Consider the following 20,163-nt stretch of genomic DNA (forward strand, 5'->3'; position numbering starts at 1 on the left):
GCATAAAGGGTGCATATACACACCTGTGAATAAAGTCAACCATTGGGGATTGGGACCCAGTACTCTTGAGCAACAGCACCGGGATGTGCTGTTCAGGCGCAAAGTCAGCTGTGTAGCTGACAATGCTTTCTGTTGCAATGCAGGGAGCGTGACCTAACATCACACAGTAAACAAAAGAATTGGCCATCACTTGGGTGAGTTGATCCACCAGGCATATAACGGCCCGATTATCAACTGAGGGGTCGTTGTCGTGCACCTCAGCAAATTTTAATCAAGCATGTGCACAGGGCTTTTAAAAGGCTTATTGCAGGAGACAACTGCATACCATTCTTATCTCCTGCAAAGCAGAGCTAACCTTGTGTATACAATATGTATAAACGTGTATGTCTGCAGTGTAAGCCCCTAATGTTATTGGTGTCAGTTTTGCCACTCCCTGTAGCTGCTTTCATGTTTTTATTTTTATTTATATATTGGCTTTTTTCCCAAAATAATCACGACCCCCAGAAGTACTTACTTCTGGGGGTGTGGCCATATTGACAAAAAAAAAAAAAAGCAGAATTATAAATAAAAACAAACAAACATGAAATTGGCAACGGGAGTGGCTAAACTGATACCAGTAACATTAGGGGGTCCCACTGCAGAAATACATATGTTTATACATGTGTGTTGTTGCACATGTCCCGGCTCGTTTTCTGAACAATGAGCTGGGAGAGCCACACAGGCCAGTGCACAGAGCGGTAGGGTTATGTATATGTTACGGCCAGAACCCGAAGTGTGGCCACTTCGCGTTCTGGCCAGCCACTTCGGGTTCTGGCCGGCCAATGTGCGAAGTGGCCGCAGCGGAGTGGCCAATGGCAGAAATGTAATTACTACACTAAGCACAATGTATTTTACGGCCGTCTCGCTGCGGCCAAATGTATTACAACTTGCTTAATTTCATTGAATATAGCCGGCGGCAATGTAATTGATGAAGCAGCCGGCTTTCGCACTGCCTCCTCCTCCCCCCCCCCCCCCCCCGCCTCTCTCCTCTCCCTGCCTCCTATACGATATGGAGCAGCCGGCGGGGAGTCGTTCGTCGCGGCAGGGGAAGCAGAGCGGGGAGGCTGCAGACATTGCTTCTGCCAGCACCCGCTCTGCAGGAACGGCAGGATACCCCTGCCGCGACGAACGACTCTCGGGGACACTCGTGTCCCCGCCGGCTGCTCCATATCGTATTAGGAGGCAGGGAGAGGAGAGAGGGGGAGAGGAGGAGAAGGCAGTGCGAAAGCCAGCTGCTTCATCTATTACATTGCCGCCGGCTATATTTAATGAAATTAAGCAAGTTGTAATACATTTGGCCGCAGCGAGACGGCCGTAAAATACATTGGTGCTTAGTGTAGTAATTACATTTGACATTGCCCGCTCTGCTGCGGCCACTTCGCACATTGGCCGGCCAGAACCCAGAACCCGAAGTGACCACACTTCGGGTTCTGGCCGTAACATTTACAAAAAAAAAGGCAGAGATGGGTGGCAACAGGGCAATCAAGGAGCGAAGAGATCTGCCTCTCCCTGAATCGCTATCTCAGACTTTAAAATCAGAGATATTATCGGTGGCATATGGGGACTGATGGTGACTGCAAGAAGACACTAACCCAGCATACAGGTATGGTGGCCTTCATTTTGGGTTACAGATCTCTTTTAAGTTAAGATTCAATTGTTAATTCAATGCTTCAGAAGATTATTTTTTTTTATTTTTTTTTAATAATTAAGCTTACAAATAAAAATTTGAGAAGATGGAAATATACAGAAGAAAGTTTACAAAGAGGTAGTTTGTCTAAAGTTTAAGCTATGAAACCTTCCTTCTAAATAAGGATCGGGCCAAAATCCCTTTTACCTATTCAACCACAGAGGAGAGGGACATCTGTGGGTCCTTCTCATTACAGGTTCTCGGATTCCATCAGGAGCCCCAGGACCTAGTGTGTAGGAGCAGTTACTTCTACCCCCTAAGCATGAAGGCAGAATTGGGCACCTCTTTGACATGGACTGGGTATTTTTTTTCACATCCTCTGTAGTACAGTAAAGCTACCAACAGCCCTAAGATGATATTCTGATGTGCAGAGCTGTTAAACAATCTGTATTGCACCTTCATTTAAAAAAAAGCCATAGAGAAAAATACAAAATGTTTTGTAATTAAATGAAAAAAAAAATCAATTTGATGCCAGCTATGAACTTGCACAACTGGCAGTAAACGCCATACCACTTTCCTTCATAAAGGAAGCCTGAGGCAGGGGAAAAAGTTTACCTTTATTTACCTGCTGTGTCTTCCAGCCCCTGTAGTTTTAGATATCCCTTGGTAGAGCCTCAGTTGGTCCGTTATCACCCCGCCAGGAAAGTGCATGCAGACTTTAGTTGGGGTGAAAGTGGAACAATGGAAGGGACCTAGAGGAAACTAAGAGACCTCAGATACTACAAGGATGAGGGTCATTGCATTCCATTGCAACTGACTCAGTGTGAAAGGGCCCTTAATCATATTTCTTCCCTTGTCCATAGAATAGGCTGATCAGCTGTAGCTATGCAGCTTGTTCACAGAGTAACTGAACCACCAATCCAATTGTTCTCTCCAAAATTCAAATGGATTGTTTTGACAAAAAACACGAGGTAAAGATTCTATATCTATGGTTATGTTGCCCCATTGTAAACACTTTACACATTTATCTCTACACCACCTAACCAAAATGAGTCAGCTGAAAAAGAGTCCTGTCCATAAGGACATCTGTAGAAGGAAGGCCTGGTGAAGGCACCTGACAATCGCTGAACACCTGTGAATACAACAGAAGGCATGTAGATGCCCTCTAAAAGAAAAATCTACATTAGAAAATATTTGAAGAAAAAATATAAATAAATGTCATATTCCTCACTGCAGTGTCACAGGAAAAATTACGCTTCAAAACATCGCCCCCTTCCCATCAGCAAGAATGTGGTTCTTCCTGTTGAACACTTCCTAAAGCATGAAAAATTTTGTAACTGAAAGATCAAGGCTATGATTTGTATTCTTTACAGTTCCAGTTCTGCAGGACAGAGTGGAAACGTATAGCAAGCAACAGCATACTTGCTTACATCTTTAAAAGACTATTCATATATACCTAGGAGAAGTAATAGTGTTATTTATGGTAAGTGTTCCCACCAATCTAATTTGATTATTATTCCTACTTGCCCATTTGGTAGATTGATAAAAACCATCACAGTATGTATAAACAACTGCTGTCAGCACTCATACAGAGGCTTGAAGCACATTTCCTCCCTATCCACATTTGTCCTGTTGTGCTGCAGTGTGACCTGGAATGAATAGGGATTTTCTGTAATAAAAATATAGTCTGATTTGATATAGTGGAATGAAAATACTTCAAAAATTCTGTTTTCCCAACTGTTATATGCTTCTTTTCTGGCTTCTGTAGTTTGAGTCACATGCAGTCAGTGATGTCTCAATGGAGTCAGAACATGTGATCTGGATAGGTAATTCAAATACAGTAGGATGACCAAAAGCATTGCCCTCAGTTCTGGTTCCCTATAATCTGTACTGCTGGACCAGTACTTCTCTCCTCCCCCCCCCCCCCCCCCCCCAATCAGCTATATCTGGGGTTTAGTTTGAAAAGATGACCCGTTCATAGTATCAGAGGGCCAGAACTGTGAAGCACTGGACAGTTCTATATACACTCACCTTAGTTGTTTGGACCCCTGCTGATATGCATCAGCTCTCCACCAGTGTGGTCCATACCATACAATTTGCAGCTCGAGCTCAGCTATTTCCGCCGTAGCCGAGGTGAAAGCTGATGCTACGCTGGATCTCAAAAAGGTAAATATTGCCGTGTGCTGCAGGCGCACTGTGGCTGCACACTTCTGCCGATTCAGGGAGTGCCAATGCTGGATCGGGGCTGCACAGTATGAGGGAAGCCTCATTATCTCATTAGGTTCCAGAAACGTCCCCCTCCTGAGGTAAGTGTCCCCATAGGGGCACTTTTTTTTTCCCTTAGAGGTTCTCTGTAAAGAGAACCAAGGTGGGTTTGTGACATCCTATTAGGACACAGGCACATTCTGTATACAATCAGCAGCCTCTGAGTCCTTACAGTGTGTAACCAGGCTTCACCCCCCCCCCCCCCCCCCAGGCTCTGCTATGCCCTCATGAAAAAAACGGCAGGCTAGCGATGCGCAGATTGTCGCCAGTCTGTTATTTACCTCCGAGTGTCGGTCAGCGCTGCTCCCCCGCCTCCTGTATAGCATGGCACCCCGCACGTGTCCATTCTTTCCTCACCGCCTCTGTAAGCTTCCTCCACTCAGCTTACAGAGGCTGGGAGGGAATGGACACAGGCAGGAGCCACGCTATACAGGAGGCGGGGAGCAGCGCTGACTGACACTCAAAAGGTAAAAAACAGACTAGCGACAATCTGCGTGTCGCTAGCCTGGTGGTTTTTTTTCTTATGGGGGACAGCAGAGCCCGGAGGGAGCCTGGATACACACTGTAAGGACACAGAGGCTGCTCATTGTATACAGAATGTAACTCTGTGTCCTAATAGGATTTAACAAACCCACCTCAGGTTCTTTTTAAGCAGGTAACACACAATACCATAGTAATAACGCTTGCTTTACCCAAGTACTGCAGGTTGCACTAAGGGCGACAGGCGAGTTTTTGGCATCAGGTCCATTGATGGCAAAAGTGCAAACTGGAAAGCCATAATACGTTTGATAGTTGCTAGAAAAGCAGATGTACGTACAGAAGAGTCCCTCCCTCCAACTAAGGAGACAAAGACTCCAGAACAGATAGAAGAAATCAAACATTTATTTATAAATGGCATTGCATTTCGAAGTGAAGGTATTAAATTTATCTTAGGTGACAAAAGTGAAATAGAATTTCCATAATACTTTGCACTGCTTTACACTGTAAAAAGCACAGGCAGATTTGACAACAAAAATATAACATACAGGTCTTCTGGAATGTTTTACAACACAAAGGCAAACAAAATATTGTTCAATGCAACTGCTCAGTTGTCAGCATGAGGTCACATTTCCTAAACATTTTGCTACCACACCGATTTATTCAACCATGTATTGCTAAACAATGAATCACACACTGCCATCTGCTGGTCACTGTAGATTCTGCAACAACTCTTTACTGCCAAAAGGAACGTTACTGAAGCATTTGTGCTTCTGCATCATGAAACCTTTAGTCCTCAGCAGTTGCATGGTCCCTGACTGTAGATGGAAAATACGCATACATTTAGTTATATTAAAGCTATAGACATCTACAAACTGCCTTCTACTTGCTTTCAAATGAAAAATGCTTAGCTGTGATTCATACTAAAACCAGACAGCATTACTTTAGCACAGATTTATAGTGTTTCTGTTATGCTAAAAGCACCTTTGGATTGCCAGAAATTGTGTTTTACAGATAAACTTTCAAGTAGTAACTTCCTGATCCAGGCTGCCTGTGTACCATTAAAACAATTCTGTAAAATCCTTAAAATAAAAAGGAGGTCAAGGGATCCTTTGTTGTGCTTCCAGTTATGTGGGCACTGTAGCCAATGGTCTGTTTCTAAGGACAAATCTACACCTCTTTGCCAGCGATTAACTGATTACACAATCTATTCTGCAGCAATTAAAATGTGTGCAATAGCCACAGCTAGGTTCTAAGTCCTGTTGAGCAAATTTGTGCTGAAAAGCGGTTAAATGGTTACAGGCTCTGGGCCACAAGACAAATAGCCAGAATACATTACTGTTTGCTTAGTCTGCTTTTGTACTGTGGCAATATTAGAAACCCCCAAGTCTAGTATGATTAGAAATGGTCAATGGAGATGCTAACTATCCTGGCAGATATCTTACTATTTTTGTCTCCAGCCCATGTTCACCTATGTTCTAATAAAGAAAGCCATTTTTACTGAAGCGGAGCTGGATCCTTTATGGAGTGTAGATTTTAACTTACGTTTTTCCGCTATAGTGGCCCTTTACAGAGAGCCCGAGGTGGGCTCAAAAAATAAGAAAAAAAGCAAAAAAAGTAGTCTACCTGATCCGCTCAGCCCTGCCGCAATGGCCCACTTTCACTTGTGTGATCCCTGGGTCACGACGCTGCACTGAGAGACTGTGTTGTCTCTCATAGCGTGCAGGGAGGCAGGGGAGAGGCAGGAGGCGCGGCCAGGGGGAGAGGGCTCAGGAAACTATGTAGGAACGCCCCTGGTGGGCATTTTAAATGGGGAATTTCTCTCCCCTCTGTTTACCTCTGAGTTAGTGACAAATCTTGTCGCTAAACTCAGGGGGGAGGGGGGGGTCGGGCTGTAGCGTGGCGGTGGGGGGCAAAGAGTCATGTCATTATCCATTGAACATGCGTCCCATCTGGTCCCCGAAGATCCACCACGGGTTCTCTTTAAGGCATCTGCATTCTGGGAGCAAAACCGCTGTGTTTACTAGACAGACTGGTCTCCCACATCGCTCTGCCAGCACTTATTGTCACCTTTTTTTAAACTTTTTTTTCTTATAACAAATCTTTACATAGCAGAAATTGAAGCTGCTGTTACCACATTACAAGTACTGAATAATCCATTTCCCAATATTCATGTACAATCTGTAATGGCAGGCTAGTAACATGCCGCTCCTCAGGTACTCCAGCAACTATGAGTGAAGCCTGTGGTGGTGCAATGTGTATTACTAAAGAGGAGGCCGGCGTTTAGCTTTAAACAACCTTACATTTTTATATACCTCCAGAAAGACCAAGTTCAACCTAAGTTATGAATTTATAAAACATTTCTACATGCATTTTTCAGAGATATTTTACAACCCAATTCCTACAGTTCTTTTTACTTTAAGGTTGAATCGTGTGTTAAGGGAATGGAACTGTGTTTATATTTGTATTGCTGTTCTGTGTCCCCATCTGTGAGTATTTCCATCAGTTCCTGCCCAAACCTTCTTAGACAAATTAAATTAAGTTTGCCTAAGAAATGGTTGATAAAATGTAATTTCTATTGGGATATGTACCTAAGTGTTATTATCTGCAATGTATTTAATGTTTTCATTTAAAGTAATACAATTTGCATGATTGCGCTGAACATTGGCGTGCAAGAAATGCTATTTGCATAGTCTTACCTAAGGCTCTTTCTCTTCTGAGTAGTAAATACCAGCTACCTGTGTATTACTCAGAGCCGATTCTGCACGTTTGCTACCAGCACAGCCCTCTGAGAGGCTGCAGATCTTGTAGGGCACTGCATACAAGGTCTGCTCTGAGGATTATACAGGGACAATCATGGCAGCTGGTATTGACTGGCCAGACAGTGAAGAGGAAGCCTAAGGAATGATCACCGACTCCGCAAACAGCACTACTGTAATTGGGCACAACCATAAAGGTGACGATACACTGGCAAATGCCCACCAGATTCAAGCAACAGATCAATCTCTCAAATCGGATGAGAAAGGGATCCATTACTGCCACACGCTGCAAATAGATTTCCCCTAGAAATAAAAAAAATGTAAGGAACTGCCTCTGCCTACACACTGCAGGTCTGTCAGTCCCTCTAGGTCTCCCCCTTTTTGTGCTCCCCAGGGCCCAAGCATTGTGTTTGCACCTGTTGCTGGACCGCTCCTGTGTCTTTCAGACAGAAATCGATCGATCATTTGGTGACCATGGCCTCAATTCACTAAGCAGTTTAGACTAGTCTACAGATGGTTTTTAGTCTACAGATTGTTTGGTCAGTTTCATCAAAGGGGAATTCACTATTACCAAATGTTTTAAACCAGTTTTTAGACCTGGTCTAAAACATTTGGTAATTAGGTGGGTAAAGCAGGGGAAATGATCAAAAGATGCAATTCACAAACGAGTAGCTATGACTGACATCCTTCTCCTCTGATGAGCTCTCCTCTGCATACAATTATACTACTGCATAATTAATTCAAAAGGTTCCATCCTCACCTCTAAAATACCTCACAGAATGACTTTCCCTACAGAAATCAGCTGGTCAGAAAAAGTGGGCGTTGTTACTCCTTGTTTGCCTTTGTGAATGGTGTAATTACTGAATGTTAGACCAGGTCTAAAAGCAGGGCTAAAAATATTACACCAAACCATCAGTAGACTTAAAACCATCTGTAGACTAGTCTAAACTGCTTAGTGAATTGAGGCCCATGATGGGGCATCAAAATCAACAAGCATATGGGCGCCTTTAAGGCGGACCTGAAGATGTTAAAAAAAAAAAGTTTCACTTACTTGGGACTTCTGACAACCTGGCTGTGCACGTCCACGTTCCTGTTGCCGGGAGCATCCCGCGCAGGCTCAGTAGAGATTGCCTCGTACAGCAACTGCACAGGACGCTCCCGGCGCCGGAAACGCAATTGAGAATGCGCATGGCCAGGGCTGCCCAGGCACAGTGGCTGTCGACTTGTAAGTCGGCAAAACAGAAACTGCACCATGGCAGGGGAATGGAGGATCGTTGAGGACCGGCACAGGACAGGACGGCTCAAGGGGGCTAACAGAGTATAACATAAAAAGCTAAAGTCATTAAACTTTTATCGGGCACACATGAACATAAGAATGTTTTATCACTGTATCAAAGAGTCTTGTGATCACATTGTGTAAAAAAGCTTCACTGTGCAGGCATGTACATATATTTGTCTTATAGGAACTAATAACAATGCAGTATGTGTCTGTGTATAATGTATACAGAACAGCATGACACATTGCACTGCTTTCAAACAGTTTTTCTACAGAAATCTGCACTTACCGTACAAACCTATGTGTCACCATATTTACATTCAACAAATGCTGACTGCATAAAACATGACAGCAAAAACAAATCGGATCTGTAGGAGGCAAGTGCAAAACAACTGCCAAAATGTCAAGTATTTAAATAGTGCATATAATTTATTAGTGAAGGTACACAACTGCAGAAAACTGTAATTACATAACCCCCCCCCCCCCCCAATCCAACACTTAAGAAAATGTTGCAGAAGAGTTACAGTAAGAATTGCACTTGTTTTGTCCAGTTACTTGTTTCTAGTTTTGTTGCTTTTTCGCCTTTTTAAAAAAGGCTCTGAAAAATCTGTACATTCATTATTACACCCATGAGGGAGAGGAGAAAGCTATCATCCGGTTGGTTATGGAAACCATTTTGGGTCCAAAGCCACTTCTACCTATCCTGCTGCTGCTCTGCAGAGAGTTCCGTCACAGGGTTGACAAACCCAGCATATTCGGAGTTACCATTATCATCCATCTCCGCACTGACAAAATCATTCTCCCACTCAAGGCCATTGGAGTCATCGGAGGCAGAGGCTGTGCGGTTCCCAGGCTTCTTGCCACTGTATTTTAAGGCTGCTCTGAGGATGTCCTCTTCTGTTTTTGAGCGCTCTCGCATTGGAACTAGCCTGTTCATCCCTATGGAACGTGCAACAAAAAACAACATTTAATGGATAATTAAACCTGAGTAAATTAAGCCATGCAAGCGGTTACTGGAATCAAAATATTTCCTACCACCATGTCAGCAATAAAATCTAAGCATTTATATTGCTTTTTTTACTGGGTTTTTGGATGCCATTTTGTACTCCGTAACATATCCCTACGTTGTTCTACCAAGATTTTGTGTCTACTTTAGATCCACTAATAGACGTAGAGGAGAACACTGCAGCAGGCAGTTAAATCTGCCTAACAACAATTTCACACTAGTCTCAGCATTGCCAGAAAGATCATACCACCACTGCACCAGAAAACGTGAAAGGATTACAAAGGAAAAATAACCTGGAACTTGCAGTAAATTACTGAATAGGTGAAGACGTTTCTTCAGAGCACTAAATAGTGTTTATATTTGAGCGTTTATATTTAAATTCACTGAAAAGTTGTATTTTCCGTAAACACAGTTTGTTCCTTTATCTTTGGCATTGTTAGTGTACTGTTACATGTTGCTTTGGCTTTAGTAGTGAAATGAATGGACTTGTCCATCCCTTAAAGGAAACCTGAGATGGGGAAAAAATGACATATACCTGGGGCTTCCTCCAGACCCCTTCAGACCGAAGGACAACAAGTGAGCAAACGGCCTGAAGGGGGCTGGAGGAAGCCTCATGTATCATATGTATATATTTTTAATTAATTTATTTTTTTCATCTCAGGTACACTTTAAGGTACCCATTAATGAAACAATCTTGATTGTACAATCCTAAAATTTAATATGAGGGACAACTGAAAGTATTAACTATAGTAAAGTATAGTACTAAAGTATTGTATATTCACTCAGTTTACCCTTCTACTACATAGATTCTGTTTATCATTAGTGGACACCTTAAAGGGAAAGTAAGAGGTACATGAGGTGGCCATATTGTTTTCCTTTTAAACAATACCAGTTTTATGGCAGTCCTGCTGACCTATCTGGTCAGCAGTGTCTGAATCACACACCTGAAACATGCATGCAGCTAATCTTGTCAGATTTTTGGCAGTAAAATCTGATTGGCTTACTTGTTCAGGGTCTATAGGTGCGTACACACGCACTACAAGAGGAAATGATGGGTCCGCCGGACCCTCCCAGCTCAGCGGATCGTTCAGAAACAGCCTTATCAGTCCGCCGACAGTGCGTACACACGCGCTACTGTCGGCTAAAAGACTGCCCAGCGGGAGGGTCCGGCGGTGTAGCGTGGCTTCCTTAGTTACGCACCCTGTTTACTTGGTAACATGCGCTCCTGGTTGCTGTGAAGTATCCCGACTAAAGCAGCCACTATTATGTTAATTAACACAGTAGCGGCTGCTCAAGTGAAGTATTGCGGTTGCAATACTTCACAGCAACCAGGGGTGCGCATTACCAAGTAAACAGGGGGCGTAACTAAGGAAGACACGCTTCACTGCACGACCGCACATATAGTGTGCCTCCCCTGTATTTAGCTCACGGTGCTGTCATGTAGCTCAACCCCTATGGATAATTAGCAATTACTTTCAGTTGTAAGAAGGCACTTTTAAAGTGGAATGAAACCCAGCATTTCTTCTTTGCTCTAAAAGGTTATTTACAGCAGAGGTTCTCAACGTGTGGTACGCGTACCCCAGGGGGTACTTCTGATGGGTACAGGGGGTACTCAGGCGTGATATACTTAACCAAGAATAACAAATTTAGAGTTTTAGAAAATGATACATCTTATTTAAACAACACCAAATTAGTATTTTAGTTGATTAAAAGCATTAGTAAATGCTTAGAAATTGTTTCAAACCAATTATCATGTACTACAATTAAATATATATTTGTCAAGGGGTACTTGTGATAATGTCTACTATACTAGGGGGTACTTGGTGAGTACCGGGTTACAAAAGGGGTACTTACCAGTGAAATGTTGAGAAACACTGATTTACAGCATATAATATACTAAAATTTTTGTTTGTAGAACAGCATTCAAAGGGTTAAATCACAGGACTGACTTTTTCTCCTGCAGGCGGCAGCCACATCCGAACTGGTGATAATCTTATGTGTACATTCTTCACTTGATACAATTAAGTACACATTCTCTGACTGTGCAGAAACTTCTGCTAATAAATCCTGAGCTGAAGCACTGCTCAGAAATCATTACTGGGTGCATTTACAATAGAAATACAACAGTTATGAATAAAATGCACCAGCAGCTTTCAAAGTAAATAAAATGAACTTTGGGAACTTATAATTTCTAAATGAATAATAACGATTGTGCACAAAAGCAAATATGATGATTGTATGGGTTATAAAAAGTAGGAAAACACATTTTTATTGAATATTTTGTCAGAGTTTAAAACCGCTTTAACAGTTATAAAGATTACAGCATAATTACAGCTCACTGCAAATAAAGATCACTGTCAGTGGGGACACCCTGGTACTGATCCAGAATTTTTTCTTTGGAGAGTTGTCATATTTAGTAGCTTCAATAAAATACCTTTTCTGCCCCCAGCAAGCAAAAAAAGTATTCACAATAAGCTTGTAATCATCATTTCATATAGACCATGTTTGCAACAGATAAATTAAAATGGAGACAAAAATATACAGTAGCAGCACTATTCCTCTATTTAAACTGGCTTCAACCAGTATCTGTAATCCAGTTACGTACCTTCCTCATCTTCCCATTCAAGATCCAGAGATGTGTTGTCATCATTGCCACTTGTTGACTTTGTTCTAGTTGTTAGATCACAACTACTCTCAGTATTAGGAGTGAGGAGATTGGCATCTGATGATAACCCTTATATAAAAAAAACATGAACACATTCAGTATTATACATGAATACTGATGCCAATGATCACTTTACAAGATAACATAACCGAAGCAGGTAATTGGTGCACAGAGGGTCACCTGGTAATTTGGGGACCGTGCAGAGACCCCAATGTAAATTGTGGCTATAGAGGTGGCCAGTGTGTAATTTAGGCCCCATTGCTAGCCGGAGCCTGAATGATGTTAACAAGGGACGGGTAAATGTTAGGTGTATGGTTTACAATTAGGGATGGAATTAGTGTAGGCAAAAGCCCAAGTAGAATCTCATTAGTATTCTGCTAGTGGCTTCACCCGGCACCTTTTACCTAGGTACGCTAAAAAGTGAGAATAATATCTAGGTGACATTTTCTACTCCGTTAAGAGATATTAACTGCCTGGCTAGTCATCTCAGTAGTTTGAGGCACATGCCCGAATAGGGCATGACGTCTGCTGAGTCACCTGATCGGTATAATCGTTCTGTTCCTCCCACAAGTAGCAGTTTATGACACCAGCAATGTGACTCCATATTTCTCTCACAAATTCAGCTTTTCAGTAAAGGTGGAGTCTTAATCCTAGAAGACAATTTTATACAACTTACGGCTACTTCTGATAGCTTCATACTGTGATCTCACACCACGCAGATAGGACTCAAAATCCTCTGGTACAGAGCTGGAAATAAACAGCATTTAAAATATTACAGTATTATATACATATATAATTTTCCTTTTGAGCTTAACTACAATATTTTCTAAATTCTACCAAAAATCTAAACACTGTCAGTGTATAAAGTGTTAGTGTGCTACTGTACGGATATAATAATGACCTTATAATTTACTTTTCCTCTGATAGTTCCACTATGGGTTACCACATATCAAGCTTTGCAGTGGTCATCAGGACATTCGAAAGCTCTGCTAAGCCATATGGATGGTTTGTCACATATACTTTAGGTGGATTTTGTTGAGCCCTGACCATGGCCTGTTTGACAAAGTGAAACTCAAATTCCAACAGTCGATAGCATCCACCCTTCTAATGTCTATTGATGTAATCTTTTATTTGGCAGGCAAGAAGAGGTAAATTTGATTAAAATTTGTAGCACTTCCAAATGTAAAGTGATTACTCCATCTTATCTTTTTATGGAAATAGGTAATAAGAATAATGACAGATCAGATCATAAAAAACAGGAAGAAAAGCAAGCAGACTATCTGGAGTAAAGACAGATATATATGTTGCCAAAGAAAACTGGAGCCAACCAATATGCATTAAAAAGGATCTACTAATAATAAATGCACACATTATGAGAAATAAATTGCACTCTTCTTGATTGATGTGCTTGTTTGTTTGTTTTAATAGTGAATAGTTTCTGATCTTAAACAAAACATATTATAAATGGAACCTGAAGCACTTTTGAATGTACCGTATTTTTCGGACTATAAACGCTCCTGAGCATAAGACGCACTTAGATTTAGAGGACAAAAACCAGGGGAGAAAATATAAACTAAACCTGGTGCATCCATGGTGAAGAGGCATCTTGTGGATTAAGTCCCCTTTGTATCTCATGACCCCTTGTACCTCTTGTGTCTCCCTGTGTCCTCCTCTTTCCCCCTTATGTGCTCCTGTGTCCCCCATGTGTCTGCCTCTGTCCTCCTTGAGTCCTCCTCTATGCCCCTTTGTGTTACCCTGCGTCCTCCATTCATCCCCCCGTGTTCTCCTCTGCATGGGCATGGTACAGGGAGTCCCCAACATTGCGACGGGTTGAAGGTTCATATTGGACGGCATTTACAAGTCATGAACTCCCTGCATTTGGACTATACGACGCAGTGACTTTTTCCTCCCACTTTTGGTGGAGAAAACATGAGTCTTATAGTCCAAAAAATACAGTATTCATTTAAGGAACACATTTGTTTCACTCACATAGACTATGTAAAAAAAAAAAAAAAAACAAACGCCTTACAAGTTAATCCAACAATTCCAAATCCAAATTTTACAATATATTGCACTATACCATAAAAGTGATGTGCCACTACTAAAAGAGGGGGCTATATCAATCAACAGAAATTCCAGAAGAGATAAGAAAAAGAAAAGTTGTTGAAATGTACTAGACTAGAAAAAGAAAGCCAATTGTAAAGCTCTGGTAATCCATATGGTTACATCTATCATTTACAAGTGGTGTACAGTGGTGGATTTTCACAGGAGTGGCAAACCTAACAACCTTAAACCTAGCGCACAGCAGCAACTCCAAAACACTGCCAAACATCTGAAAAGTACATCTCAAGTATTGTAATTCAATGTGTTTAAGGCTTTGATGTGTATTTTTTATCAATGATTCCGTTTCTAGACAGCTCTAGAGGAAACATTTTCATTTTCAGATGTTCTTGATGCTTTGCTATTGGATGTTTACACATCTTATGCAGAACTGTGGACATATTGAAGCAGATTGTTATGATAATCAATGCTGCTCTTTTTGTATATCCACAAAAAAATATTTTTAAAAACCTACTAATGTGTTTAACCACTTCACCCCAAAGGCGTTTTTACTCTAACGGACAAGAGCGATTTTCACCTTTCCGTGCTCATCCCTTTTAATTGCCAATAGCTTAATCACTATTAATCACAATGAAATTATCTAGATCTTGTTTTTTTTACCACCAACTGGACTTTTTGGGGTTGATATTTGTTTTCAGTAATTACTTTATTTTCTATGCATTTTAAAGGGAAAAACCAGGAAAAAAATGAAAAATTTACAATGGTGATATGGCTGTTTGAAAAGCTGTTATAAGTTTATTCAGTGTAAAAAGTTCAAAAAGATATGTACCGTAGTTCACTGGAACACAGAACAACTGACAGAGGACTAGAAAAGAGCCTTCAATACAAATAATCAGTCTGCAGCCATAATGAAGCATCACATAGCATATTGGAAATGATTACGTTTATTTAGCTTTTCTAATTTCATACGTGTGGTATAAAGCTCAGTCCACACTTGTGCGGATGCAGAACCCGCATCCGTGTCCACAGCGTCGGCCCGTACACATCGCCGCTCACCTGTCTCGTCGCCGCTTGGTCCCTACAGTAGCCGGGGGCCAACAGAAGCATGGCTCTCCATAGGCTGCAACAAGCCAAATCACCCTAGCAACAGGGAGAATTCTCATTGGTCCAACATGAATCAATGAGAATTCTCCCTGTCGCTGAGAATTCCTATTGGTCTGCTGCAGCTCAATGGAGAATCCCCGACCACCAGGCAGTTCAGAATGGACCGAGCGGTGGCGAGACACGAGAGCATTACATCACCGCCGTGGCATGGAGGCAATGAAAATGGGCGATGTGGATGCGGCACTTAGCCTAGAGAAAGCAGACAGTGACCATTCTGATAGGCTTGCATTGGACACGTTTTCCCATCCAGTCCGGGAAAAAGTGTCAAATCCGGACTGTCTGCGACGTTATCTTTCTGTGCAACACGGATCTGTGTGCAATCAGTCTTTCTGCATGAGTGGAAGCGGGTCCTATTTTTAATATAGGATCCGCTTCCTGCGTTTCTGCAGAGCTTTGAGAACGTATCCCACGGATACGTTTTTAAAACAAATGTGAACCTGCCCTAAATCAGAAACCATTTTACAGGATTTCAAAAAATACTCATTAATAAATAAGTGAGGTAGTGGAAGAAACACTGTATTTCAACTGCTTGGCCAATAAAAGATCAGTTTATGCTAACATAAACAATATATACAATGCAATCTAATACATGCAGCATTTTGGATCACTACGTATATGGATAGTTTTAGGACTGTTCGGTACATTGTGGTTGTCACTGTCCACCTGTGGAAGTTTTTTTCAGGTTTTTTTTCCGTTCTAGGAATGCGTGGTACATTGTGGTCACCACAACATATCACACATTCGTGGAACTGAAAAAAAAAACCAAAACAACAAAAAAAAGGACCTACAAAACTTGCACAGCTGGACAGTGATGACAACCACAACGTACTATGTATATGTTTAGATACTAAACAGTATCTGTTAGTTTTCATTTTAAACAGGAGGTAAAAAGGAGAAATACATTTTTCTGCAATATTTCTATACTTAGTATATGACTTAACCTGTTCTGCATTAGGACAGAAGTGTACTTTCACAACACCAAGTAGACTGTTTGAGCCAAAAGTTGAAAAGGTTTTTTTTTTACGTAAACCTGGGGGGATGAAAATTTGAAACGAGTACCTGCATAATCTTTAAAGGGAACCTAAACTGAAAGGGATATGGATGTTTCCTATTAAACAATACCAGTTGCCTGGCAGTCCTGCTGATCTCTTTGTCTGCAGTAGTGGCTGAATCACAGACCTGAAACAAGCATGCAGCTAATCCAGTCTGACTTCAGTCAGAGCACCTGATCTGCATGCTTGTTGAGGGGCTGTAGCTGAAAGTATTGGAGACACAGGATCAGCAGGAGAGTCAGGCAACTGGTATTATTTTAAAAGGAAAAATCCATCTCTTTCTCAGTTTAGGTTCCCTTTAAAGTCCTCAGCTACTGTGTGGTCTCTTAATTGTACCTGATCATCTCTCAATGCTACTGCTATGGCCCCCCCATTCTTGCTTCAGTGGGAGCTGAAGGGCATATGGCTCTGTGCAGGGCTGCCATCAGAAATTTTGAGGCCCCTCACACATCAGGCCTGGGCCCCCCTTCCCTGGGCTTACCCACTGGTTGCTGTACCTGCCCACTAGCCACCCCACCCAGTGTCCATGCAAGAAGTGCGCTGCGGCGAAAAATGTGCATGGCTCCGACACTGAAGAAAGCGGCATGCACAACGCGATGAGGCAAAAAGTGGGAGTGACCATGGCATGCTGTGGGTGGAGCCAAATACTAGAAAAATACAGGTAGGCCCCAGTTAACAAGCCAAGTATAGGTGGTGCCCCAGAATAGGTAGCCTGTAGCCAGATATAGGTGGTGTCCCAGTATATAAAGCCCGCTGTGGTGGGCTCAATCATCTGCTCGCCATGTTTAAGCGCTAAAGTCACTCTTCTCTTAGTGCTGGAACGTGGTGTGCTGGTTAGTGAGCCACAGGCCCGTAGCCAGCACATGCTGCCCTTCCAGCGCTTTTTGGGGGGGGAGGGGGCAGGGCCCCCAGAAGCCCTGGGCCCCTCACTGCAGTGTCAGTTGTCCCCCCCCTGATGGCTGCCCTGGCTCTGTGCCATCCTATGGTTATGTGCAGCAGCCGTCACTGGGAAAGTCCTGTGCATGAGCTGTTCCCAATGTTTCTATACTGCACATGCTCTGGTTGCTCTCGGCTGCAGCTACTCTAAATAGCAGTTTGGGAGCGTGATTCACGAGAGTGCATATAGTGGACAGGCGTACATTAGAAAAGGCCTCCTGGAAAAAAGGTGCCTGATATAGACGAAAAAAGCCAAATTTGGCTACAAAGGGTGCCTGGTGTAGTCCATATGCCAAATCCGGTAACAAAGGGTGCTTGGTGTAGCCGAAAAGCTAGTTTTAGTTTATAAAAAGGATGCCGTTATAGGCAAAATTTGTTCGGCTACAAAAGAACTTTGGATATAGCCGAGAAAAGTGATTACTATGACCCAACTTCTCCCTGCTCTCACACAGAATCCTCCCCTGGTGGTGCCTAACCCTAAGACCCCCCTGGTGGTGCCTAACCCTAAGACCCTCCACTTGTGATGCCTAATCCTAATCCCCCTGCACCCTCGAATCAAAAATCTCAGCTATAAAAGGGCACCCTTTTGTAGCAGAATCAAAAAGCTTGTAGCCGAATGAAACATATGGGTTTCAAAGGGGCCCCCCCTTTTGTAGTCGAAAGAAAACCCAGGAGCCCTTTTCACCACCTTGTAGGCTATATTTGCAGAAACAACACTGAAGTCTATGGGGGCGCCCTTTAAATACAGATGGCCCAGGAGCCCTTTTCAACTGATTCCAGTGGACAGTGCATGCACCCCACTCTACCTGGAAGTAGTAAGCTGTGAACTGAGCCCATAAACAGCAGCGTGGAGGAGAGGCCGGGCACAATAAGAGGCCATAAAGGAAGGTAGGATAGAAAGGTGCTGGCACTGCAGCTAGGGGTTCAGGGAGGGTTGCAGGGGTGCAGACCAGGTATCCGGTGAGATGCAGATAGACCAGCGTGCTCAGGCTCAGATAGACATCATATGCAGGCAGAGAAAAGGATGAGAAATGCCGGCACTGCTGTAAACTGCTTGTTTATTCATAACACATGGTGCAACATCGTGGATTCAATTGTATGCATATTGAGACGTAACATACCGGTTTGCTGGTAAAGCTGTGCGGTGGGTGCTGGGGGATGAGAGCCTTCCAGGGAACATGCAAAATGTGCACTCTTTTATGGTGTCCTGGGTACCAGTTAGGCTTGTGATCCATTTTTCTCAGGGTCTTCATGTAATGCTCTCGATCCACTAGGTCCTGATAATGCGTTTTAATTGTTTCAATCTCATGCAAAGTTTTTGCGTGCTCCTGTTTGGTTCTTTCTAAAACTATATTCTGTAGTCCTGTGGCATGCTCAATATAGGCTTCTTTCCAAATCTGCAAAATCATCATCATCACAGTACTCTGAAGGCTCCACATACCGCCTAAAATCGCTTGCTGCAATTTTGTCGTCCTCCTGGTGTTGTTGCAAAGTGGTTTTAGTCCAAAAAAACGTGACCTCCTTTTCACTCAGGCTAAGTTCACAGTGGGACGTTAAAGTCGCGCGTTAAAACAGCATTTAACGCAGAATAACTCACTGCAATGAAAAATCAATGCCCTGTTCACAGTGCACACGTTGCGTTGGTGTCTAACGCTGCATGTTAAGTAAAAGTACTGCATGCAGTGCATTATACACGTTATTAGCTGCGTTGGACTGTTTGCACATGCTCAGTAATGACTTGGAAGCATACTTTTCATTGCCTGTATTTTTTACTGTATCTGCTGTATGCGACGGTAACGCTGCGTTGCCACTTTTTGGGCACGTTGCGTTGTAAGCTTGCGGTGCGACTTTAACGTGGCATCAAAACGCAACGTCCCACTGTGAATCTAGCCTCAACCTTCCCAGGTTAGTTTCAACAACCCCAGCACCCACCGTCTTATTGCATGATGCAAATATGGACGGATTTTTGAAGAATGTCTTCACATCACTTTTGCCGTTTTCTACTGCACCCCCTTCTTCCTGCTCATCTGAACTGTGTATATTGTCACATGTGCAGTGTATACAGAGCCAGATGAGGACAATATACACAGTTCAGATGAGCAGGAAGAAGGGGGTGCAGTAGAAAACGGCAAAAGTGACGTGAAGACATTCTTCAAAAATCCGTCCATATTTGCATCATGCAATAAGACGGTGGGTGCTGGGGTTGTTGAAACTAACCTGGGAAGGTTGAGTGAAAAGGAGGTCACGTTTTTTTGGACTAAAACCACTTTGCAACAACACCAGGAGGACGACAAAATTGCAGCAAGCGATTTTAGGCGGTATGTGGAGCCTTCAGAGTACTGTGATGATGATGATTTTGCAGATTTGGAAAGAAGCCTATATTGAGCATGCCACAGGACTACAGAATATAGTTTTAGAAAGAACCAAACAGGAGCACGCAAAAACTTTGCATGAGATTGAAACAATTAAAACGCATTATCAGGACCTAGTGGATCGAGAGCATTACATGAAGACCCTGAGAAAAATGGATCACAAGCCTAACTGGTACCCAGGACACCATAAAAGAGTGCACATTTTGCATGTTCCCTGGAAGGCTCTCATCCCCCAGCACCCACCGCACAGCTTTACCAGCAAACTGGTATGTTACGTCTCAATATGCATACAATTGAATCCACGATGTTGCACCATGTGTTATGAATAAACAAGCAGTTTACAGCAGTGCCGGCATTTCTCATCCTTTTCTCTGCCCACAATAAGAGGCCATGCAGGTTCTGGGTAACCTAAAAGATTTTGCAGGCATTCATAACGTTTAAAGTTTCTCACCTCAGGTACACAA

The 20,163-nt window shown here is 42.7% G+C and overlaps 2 protein-coding genes across 4 annotated transcripts in view; both read right to left on the reverse strand.

Annotated features, from left to right (window-relative positions):
- Positions 1-4,280, reverse strand: part of ALPK1 (alpha kinase 1) — a 205,727-nt gene extending 201,447 nt beyond the window's left edge. Inside the window, exon 1 of one of the 2 annotated variants that reach the window (XM_068281338.1) lies at positions 4,213-4,280. The gene's annotated coding sequence lies outside the window, so the exon portion shown is untranslated. Of the gene's footprint in view, positions 1-3,697; positions 3,751-4,212 lie in introns of those variants that run through there. The other variant, XM_068281329.1, reaches the window with a different exon arrangement.
- A 517-nt stretch (positions 4,281-4,797) lies between these two features.
- Positions 4,798-20,163, reverse strand: part of AP1AR (adaptor related protein complex 1 associated regulatory protein) — a 99,646-nt gene continuing 84,280 nt past the window's right edge. For both annotated transcript variants that reach the window (XM_068281382.1, XM_068281373.1), the window contains 3 exons: positions 12,791-12,861; positions 12,055-12,183; positions 4,798-9,382 (listed from right to left, as the gene is read on the reverse strand). In XM_068281382.1, the coding sequence (XP_068137483.1) occupies positions 9,138-9,382; positions 12,055-12,183; positions 12,791-12,861 (445 nt within the window). In that variant the 3' untranslated portion in view covers positions 4,798-9,137. The remainder of the gene's footprint in view (positions 9,383-12,054; positions 12,184-12,790; positions 12,862-20,163) is intronic.

This window comes from Hyperolius riggenbachi, chromosome 1 (genome assembly GCF_040937935.1).
Source record: "Hyperolius riggenbachi isolate aHypRig1 chromosome 1, aHypRig1.pri, whole genome shotgun sequence".
Taxonomy (NCBI): Eukaryota; Metazoa; Chordata; class Amphibia; order Anura; family Hyperoliidae; genus Hyperolius; species Hyperolius riggenbachi.